Source organism: Acanthopagrus latus, chromosome 22 (genome assembly GCF_904848185.1).
Source record: "Acanthopagrus latus isolate v.2019 chromosome 22, fAcaLat1.1, whole genome shotgun sequence".
Taxonomy (NCBI): Eukaryota; Metazoa; Chordata; class Actinopteri; order Spariformes; family Sparidae; genus Acanthopagrus; species Acanthopagrus latus.
Window position 1 is genome coordinate 9,574,478 of NC_051060.1, and position 8,731 is coordinate 9,583,208.

At 40.0% G+C, this 8,731-nt stretch overlaps 1 protein-coding gene across 1 annotated transcript; it reads right to left on the reverse strand.

The window, feature by feature from the left end:
* Positions 1 to 370: 370 nt before the first annotated feature.
* Positions 371 to 8,722, reverse strand: hadhb (hydroxyacyl-CoA dehydrogenase trifunctional multienzyme complex subunit beta). The gene is made up of 16 exons (XM_037086401.1): positions 8,634 to 8,722; positions 6,824 to 6,896; positions 6,466 to 6,507; positions 6,069 to 6,165; positions 5,847 to 5,891; positions 5,205 to 5,304; positions 5,024 to 5,111; positions 4,395 to 4,582; positions 4,101 to 4,281; positions 3,752 to 3,873; positions 2,934 to 3,013; positions 2,785 to 2,832; positions 2,137 to 2,224; positions 1,751 to 1,825; positions 1,018 to 1,182; positions 371 to 777 (listed from the first exon to the last, which is right to left on the reverse strand). The coding sequence occupies exons 2-16, from the start codon at positions 6,888 to 6,890 to the stop codon at positions 742 to 744; spliced, it is 1,422 nt and encodes a 473-aa protein (XP_036942296.1). The 5' UTR covers positions 6,891 to 6,896; positions 8,634 to 8,722; the 3' UTR covers positions 371 to 741.
* Positions 8,723 to 8,731: the final 9 nt, after the last annotated feature.

Here is an 8,731-nt window from a genome sequence, read left to right on the forward strand (position 1 = left end):
CATCTTTTTGTTCATCTTGGCCAGACCTCTAAACACCCAGAGTTTTGGTATTATTTTTAACTAAACACTTTATTTTGCATTCTTGTTCTAGGGTATGTAACCCCCTAACCACCAAATTAACTGTGTAAGGCCTGTAGAACAGTGATTAAGTTCACCAGTTGGACGGCACGGTGAAATGTATGTAGGCAGCAATGAGCAATGAGTATGTGGATACTAGTCACGCTTGCTCAAAAGCAAGAGAAAGAAAGACACCTGAGTTTCCGCCACACTGCTGGATTTGGTCTGAAACCAGCATTCAGCGTCATGTTTTACTGGGACAAGTTACTATAAATGAACCAGGGGGGTCAAAAAAGAATAGCAAACCCAGAACTGAGTGTCAGTGTGGTTATCATCACACTATTTAATCTCAACAGTTGGTAAGAAAAAAATATTACAGCATATATAAACATTAGGATCACTCAGGCTCCTCTGAGTGCTTAAACTTCGCTATGTTACATTCGACTCACTGACAAGTCCACAAAATCCAAGGCAACGTTCCTCGACAACATTCTGCTATAATTTAACAGCCTCTAAGCAAAGTTGAATTTACACAAGATTCCTCAAACACACTCACACACTGTTTCTGACTCGTCTCTGATCAAGGCAAAGTGGTGCTAGTATGTACAGTCTGTTGTGTGGATGTTAGCGTGCGTATAGCCGTCATGATGAATCTGAAGATCAGGTTGTCGATGTCATTTTAATTTACTGGGGGTAGGCTTCGATCACCATGGCATGACCCTAGAAATGTAAAAATACAAGTACAAAAATAGGGTTAAGATTATGTTGAACAGCTAAATATTAAAGTGCTGTCAAATCTGAGCAGCCCAAAAAGTATGTAATTTGGAGGAGATGACCTCCCTTGTCATCAGATAGGAAAAAAATACTACAAAATACGGTACACACATACAAAAACGTTTGACTTTAAACTGTGAAATTTGAACTGAACGACTTGTGTGACTGCTGTCTCATGCACATTACCTGTCCTCCAGCAGCGCAAGCCGCCACAAGTCCGTACTGTCCTCCCTCCTTCTGCAGCCGGTGTGCCACTGTGGTCACCAGCCTGCAGCCTGTGGCACCGAACGGGTGACCCAGAGACAGAGAGCCCCCCCACAGGTTGAACTTCTCCATGGGAGGAGCTCCCACCTGCACACACAACAGACACAGGATGGTGAAAATCAGAATTCAACATTCAGATGGGTGGGGGGTATAGACACACACACTGACTGCCAGAGTTAAACCTCAAATGAATAACTTTTCATTTTTCAACCCATCTTACAGTCTTCTATGTTACTGGATGCAGTTAAAATGGAAAAGACACACTGAAACATCCATTAACATGAACACTTTTGTTTCTTTGTAATATCCCTTGATGTAAATTAATGAAATTATCATTATAAGTATGAGTTTCCTTGATATTATTTTGGACATGAAACATTATTATGGTGTAAAACTAAGGAAAAACTAGGGATTGTAATATAATTAGGTGTGAAATCAATAAAAACTGGTAAGGGTCTAAAATCTGTTATTTTCTATTTCTTCTATTTTGTTTTTTGTTTGTCCATTTTTTTTTTTTTTGCTAGTCGTCAAGAGAGAGAAAGTGTATCCATCTCTATCCATCTTGACCAAATGTACTCGATGTTTATCTATTTCAGCACGTTGTTAGCATCCACATGTTCTCCGCAGATCCAATCTGACCAGCAGTCACATGTACCTTCGATTTCCTGCCCAAGTACGTCTGGCCAAACCAATCAGAGTCCATAGCCTTCAGATTTGCCATTATCTGGCCCTGGAAAACACACACACACACACACATACATACATCCACAGTTACCATAGATACCAGACAGAAAACACATTGATTTCTACTGATTCAGAAGTCCAGGATATGAGGAAGACCAATCAGATCTTCCTCCTCGTTGAATAACACAGAAAAAAAAATTGGATCATGGCAGACAGAAAATTGAGAGTTTAATCAATCAAGTGATGCATCTGTAACTTAAAACATCTTGGAGATTGACAGGTTATTAATAGATCACTGTACGCATTCAACAACCACTACACATTTTTTCCCCCACTGAGTGTGCCGTGATGACTTACTGCGAATGCCTCGTGGAACTCAAAGACGTCAATGTCATTCATGGTCAAACCGGCCCGTTCCAGGACCTTTGGTGTGCCGTACGTTGGCCTGCAAGAGTTTGACAGAAGACAGAAGAACATTTTGCTTAAATAACACATAACCTAAGCAGTTTTTTTTCTATTATGGTTGCATTGCTGCCTGCCGTTCTTTGTGTGTAACAAGCAAGAGAGCAAGCAGCCTTGTGACTGCGGTGAAAATGTTGTTTTTGAAGCTAAACGCCGACAAATCTGGACTGTCTTTACGAGTCGTGAAACAATCCCGTGCAGCCGCCACCGGATCTAATTCTGCAAGTACTATAACACTAATAACATCAGTTTTATCTAATCATTAATTAATTATCGGAAACTGTGCAGAAATGCAGGCTTTAAACAGAATGATTAACACATACAAAAAACAAAAGAAAACGCTACAAAACATTCATTATGAGAAATGCTTTGAAGCTTCAAACTATTTAGTACAGCCCTATTACCTGCTGACGCTAATGTAAAGCAGATCAAAACATGTGCTGCCAACGTTTATGAAAAATATATAAGCTTCACAATTAAATAAGAAAAACAACCATCAGCTGACATTTTCACCAGGCAATCACCTAACACAGAGGGACTCACCCCAAAAGCAGCTGATCTTTGGGGTCTTGAGACACGTAGACAAAGTCTCTGCAGGGATGAAAACACAAAACATGATCAGCACCTCAACTGCAATAGCATCCCTGGTGAAGCTGAGGCTGCTGTGCCAAACAGAGAAGGTGCAGTTATACCTGAGGTAGGCTTTGGGCTTGTAACCCATGGCCAAGGCTTTCTCTTCAGACATGATGAGCACAGCAGAGGCACCGTCGGTCTGAGGAAACACAGACGAGCAGTTTGGTTCAGGGTTCACACAGCTAACAAGAGACTGAAAATCAAGCACTTTCAAGGTAGCTGAAATGAAAATTACAGGATTCCTTTATACCCACAGCATTTAATGTATAATGTGACCTTGTTTAATTTACCAACTGTTCATATTCTCTTTGATTAAAAATATCAAAAAAACCTTTGGTTTAGATGAGTGATTGTGCAGACCAAACACCACTTTATGTTGAAAAATTGAGCATTTTTCAAGGAGTATATTCGGTTTCAAGCACATTCCTAACCTTGAAGACTGGTTAAAACATTTTCTAAACTTTAAAGACTTTGTACCAACTTGGTTACTTATAGTCAGGAGGACAGGTTATGAGTTTTGGCAAATGTTTCCTCTTGTGAGGTAATCAGTTTAAGTAGTTGGCAGCGAATCAGTGGGGGAAAAAAAAAAAAAATCATAAGCAAACCCAGAATGTCACCAGAAAATTAAATGATGTGTAAACAATGTGTAAACAAGATAATAAGAAAAAACTGAGCTAAAGTTGGTTAACATTGTTTTGCTTGAGGTAATTTACAGCTTTGTGTTTGCAGCCTGAAGTGTGCGCAGCTGTGTGTGTTTGTTTTACACACAGAGACAGATGCTTGTGTCTATGTTGAAGGTGTTTATGAACCAGAAAGGAGGAAATAAGGAAGGCTGAAAGTGCTCAAGGGTCTGATGAGAGTGTGTGTGTGTGTTTACCAGGAAGGAGGAGTTGGCAGCGGTCACTGTGCCGTGAGGTTTGATGAAGGCGGGCTTCAGTTTGCCCATTTGCTCCATGGAGGAGGGGCGGATTCCATTGTCCTTTGAAACAATATCACGACCTGGTGAAGACAAAAAAAACATGAAATATATGAAAAAAATGTTTAGGTTGTGCTTATTTAACATCGTGTTAAAGACAAAGAAAATACTATGCTGCAACTGCATGCAACCAAGTGCATCTCTTATACAATCAACCTTTAATCTGACTCTAGACAAAAGATAAATACAACAATATAACCAACAACAATTAATGCACACCCAAGTATGAATGTATCTCAGTCATGTCTACCTGGCACTTTAAAGGAGATTACATCCTGCAGCAGACCGGCATCCTGAGCCTTTTTGGCGAGAGTGTGTGATCGTAAAGCAAACTCATCCTGTTCCACTCGGGTGACCCCGAACGCAGCAGCCAGACGATCTGCACTGTGACCCATCGTCTCAGCTGTGGAGAACTCAGCCACAGCAGGAAGCTGAACACGGACGCAAGAAAAGGGTTAGAGGAGGAAAGACTTTACTGAGTCCAAAAGAAGAACTTCCAAACCCAAATTGGTGCAGCACTTGGTGCTTTTATGTGAATATGTACCTCTGGGGCAAGGTGTGCCATCCGAATGCTGCCGATCAGACTGAGCTTGGCGCCGAGGGTCTTTGCCTTGTTGAGGGACAGCATGGTCTTCCTCATCTTACGGCTGTGACGGATAGGAACGTCGGACATGAACTCCACCCCTCCTGCCACGACCGCATCACTCTGGCCTGCAGCAATCAGACCGACACCTGGAGAGGGGGAGGGAGAGAGAAGAGTCAAACAGGGAGGCGACCAGAAAAACTAATTAGGAAACTTAAAAAAGGTAAACTTTTACAAAAAACTACATATATACACCTCTGTTTTTTGCAAAGTATTTTTTCTTCCTTATATCAGTGAGAAAGGACACGTGATCTCAGTCTCCTGCCGTGATCACCCTTCTTTTATCCCCTTTCATTGTCAAAAGACACCTAGGTGTGCCATACTGACATCCTGAACTTGGGCAAATTGCTTGTTTTATAATTAAAATGCTTTTTTAGTCCTTCAAATGTATTCTCAGTGTACAAAACTCAAAACACCAAATAATCTCACTTTTGTTTGCAGCTACAATGTAAGACTAAGTACATAATTATAACCCCAGCCCAAAATATAAAGTAAATGTCAGATAGAGGAGGCTTGGTGTAGAGACATACCTGAGGTCATTGCCTGGTTTGAGGAGATACAGGCCATGGTGACGGTGTGAGCTGGGATCTTGTCAGAGAAGCCTGCACCCAGGGCTGCCTGTGAAACGGAGGATGCAATATATGAAACATTAAAAAGGCACGCAGATTCTATAACCATTACACAGTGTACTGTATGTGTGTGCAATCATACCTCTCTCGCTACGTTGCTGGTTTTGACCTCCTGAATGACTGTTCCATAGATGATGTAGTCTACAGCGTCTTTGGGTAGACCCGTTTTATTCAGCAGACCCCTATTGAAACCCAGATCAGACATTTTAAAATCCGCTCTAAAACAAAAAACATCTTTCTGTCAAGCATCAAGATCCTAAGAATTTGAGAAACAGTCTTGTGACGAAACAGAATGGAAACTAATAAAAGCATCCTGAGTGAATTTACTGTGTGAGAAAAGGGACACAGGCAGCTGTTTTTTCCAATAACAACCTGATCACAGCTCTGTTAGATTTTAGCTGCAGTGTTTTTCTATCACTGCTGCTCCCTAAACCAACATGTTTCAGCAGTTTCCAGCTGTTTAATACATATGAAGGCCACCCATAATTAACAGAGGAAAAAAAAGGGAAATGACTTCTGTTGTAATGAACATTGAGAAACATGACCAGGATCAATTGACAGTGTAATGAAATGACTGTACATATCATTTACTATGGAGAAACCCTCTTTAATGCTACTCCGCCTTAGTGGCAAGTATTGAATAGAACATCGGGCAGCTCATTGGAACAACTACACACAAAGTGGTGACGGTGGAAAAGAAAACACAACCTCAGGAGACACTTACTGCAGAGCTGCTCTGGCCAGGTCATGGGGCATTAGGTCAGCATATCTGTAAACACACACCAGAACAGTTTTATTTTTAACGCTAACGCTTTGTAAAAATAATTTGACAGGGTTTCATTGTCAAATAAATTAATTCATTTTTCTGATCATCTGAACGTTTTTTGAGTGATGTTCTCATTAAAGCACCGTAAACTTCTGTCTTAAGAGAAGAGTTGAGACGTACGTTGTTCCAGACAACAGGAAAGGGGTTCGAACTCCTTCAACCAGAACTATGTTCTTCATACCAGGCCGAGCCAGCGACTTTTTGCTCTTTGTCTGAACTGAAGGAACAGACAGACGGACAGATATATACAGAAACGGGTAGATTAGATATTGATAGCTGTAAGTTGACCTGAAGAATGTATTTGAGTACCATCTCAGTAGCATTTAATGTATTTTCAAACACTTAGATTCCATCTGGGGAAGACAGTTTTGCTGAGGTTCTGTCTAGGCAAATAAATAAATCAATAAATAGAGGCTTGTAATGATCAGCTCGAATTTTAAATCACTGTGATCTCCACAAGACTATAATCGGGATTTCTATGTGAATATCAATGATTTCACTGAGAGTAATGACTTACCCTGAGCCTGAAGCTGGGCTGTCGTACTGAGAGAGCGAGCCCCTGAGCAACAAAGACAAAAAGATTCTTTATCATTCTCGACATACATATTTTTTTAAATACTACAAACTGTGGTTGGCACAAATTTCCCAAAAGATTGATGATAATGATAAAGGCTAAATAAACAGAAGTGACACTGGCCAAAGATAATATCATCATGACAATTAATATACTGTATGCGTAACATTTAAAAAATCTATTAGCTGTCTGTGTTGTATCTTGCATTTGGTCTTGTATTTACTGTATTTTCCTGTTTTGGCAGAATGGTGCTCTCATTACTTGGAGATATATCTGACAAGAAAGTCTGTATTCAGCTTACCAATCCGCATCGCCCAGGAAGGGCTGACCGGGCAGCTCCGCATTGTGCTCAGCAACATGGAAGCCATTATGTTCTACAGAGAAAGAAACTGTAATTATTACTTCCAGGATTGCAACTAACATTGCTTTTCATTAACGATAAATCTGACCATTGCCATCACAATTAATCCATTAACTGATCACTCTATAAAAAGTCAAAACATTTTGGAAAAATGCTCATCGCTAACTCCCTGTGACGTCTTCAAATTGCCTCTTTTGTCCAACCAACAGTCCAAACCCAAACACTTTCCATTTACAGTCATGAATGACAAAGAAAACCAGCAAATCTTTAAACTGAACTGCAAACTATCAGCTAATACAGTATGTAGAAAATCCCATTAATATAACTTTGGCTAAATAACAGAACCACCTACCTATATAAAATGAGCAGAAAACTGAATAGCACTGCTGTATCAGACAGCAACATTTCTACTTAATAAACTGGGAAATGGCAAAGCATCCTCTCAAATTCCCATGCAGTGACCAATTTTCCTGGTTTTCCATGACTTCCTCAGACAACCTGCCAAAGTCTTGGACCTCCTATTCTTAATTCAGGATGACAGTTGTTTTATTCTTGACACCACCATAAGGATGTCATTGTCCTTTAATACTTGTATTTAATTGTTTTATTCCTTTTTCTTTTAGTGCCTCATATTGTCATTTAGTGGGGTTTTTTTCACATTTTCTGTTGTGTTTTCTTGTTTTATTCTAGATTAAACAAGGCTTCATTGTGCTCATCTTGACTGGTGAATGTTAATTCTGTAACACTGTTTTTCTGAGTTTCTTTTTGCCTGCTTATTTATTATATTACCATTATTTACTGTGTGAGTGTGTCCTTAGAGTGACATAACCACACTACATAGCCTCGGAGGTAACACTCAGATCTGGCATTGTAGGTGAAAGGTCAACCTGGTACTGGGTTGCTGGATCAGACTCTAGACAGATAAAACTGTCACCTCTGAGTCCCATGGTCAGTTTGACTGTTTATGACCAGGTAACTCATATGACTCTACAACATATGAGCTGATAAGGTTGTGATGGGGGAATTGCAATATGCTTGAAAGATTTTCCTATATTATGGATTGTTGAAAGAAAAAGCAGCTAGTGTAGAGAGAGACACCATACAACATACAGCATAAGAAAGTGTACTAATGCAATGATAACTTGTTATTTAGTACAAACACACACACCTGGTAAGTATATCATAACCCTAAAGACTTTTAATTATTCCTTTATAAACTTTAATGCGTTTTGTATCTCCGCATATGACATATCAATGGGGATCTTAAGTTTAGGCTGTGAGGAATAAATGTGTAATATGTCCTATTTTATCTATCCTAGTCTTTTATTATGTGGGCTAATGTGACATATCGTTGACATTCACCCAGCCCTACCCCCCTTATCCAGACTGTGACCCTTCACCTACATTCCTAGCTGGAGAATGACAGAGACAGAAATACAGGATCACGCGACTCAATCTGGATCAAAACTGTTCTCAGAACAGCTAAACATTTGGTTGTAATAACCTTTGCACGCATTTAAAATAATAATGACAATGAAAAACAGTGGGCAGTGTTACAAAGGGCACAACGATGACGCTGAAGCTCCATACAAGCTAATAAAGCTAGTTAGCTACCTGTTAGCTAAAGTTTCCACTAAGTCAATTCGTATTTCCTGTGTTTGGGGTACACACACACATTTGCAGAGCTGACACCATACCTTTGCTATTTTTGAACTGTATTAGTCACAGAGACAGATAAGTTGAAGCTTACCTGTACCAGTGTTCTATCTTTGCCGACAGCGCTTCCCTGTCAGACGATCAGCCAGACTCAGAAGCTCTGCTGGACTACGCTTTCAAGGACCCGTTACC

Excerpts from the sequence above, each read along its gene's own strand:
- hadhb (XM_037086401.1), bottom strand. The coding sequence starts at position 6,890 with ATGGCTTCCATGTTGCTGAGCACAATGCGGAGCTGCCCGGTCAGCCCT. Across the intron at positions 6,166-6,465 it reads AGCCCAGCTTCAGGCTCAGG|TTCAGACAAAGAGCAAAAAG; the intron begins GTAAGTCATTAC and ends CTGTTCCTTCAG. Across the intron at positions 3,874-4,100 it reads AATCTCCTTTAAAGTGCCAG|GTCGTGATATTGTTTCAAAG; the intron begins GTAGACATGACT and ends TGTCTTCACCAG.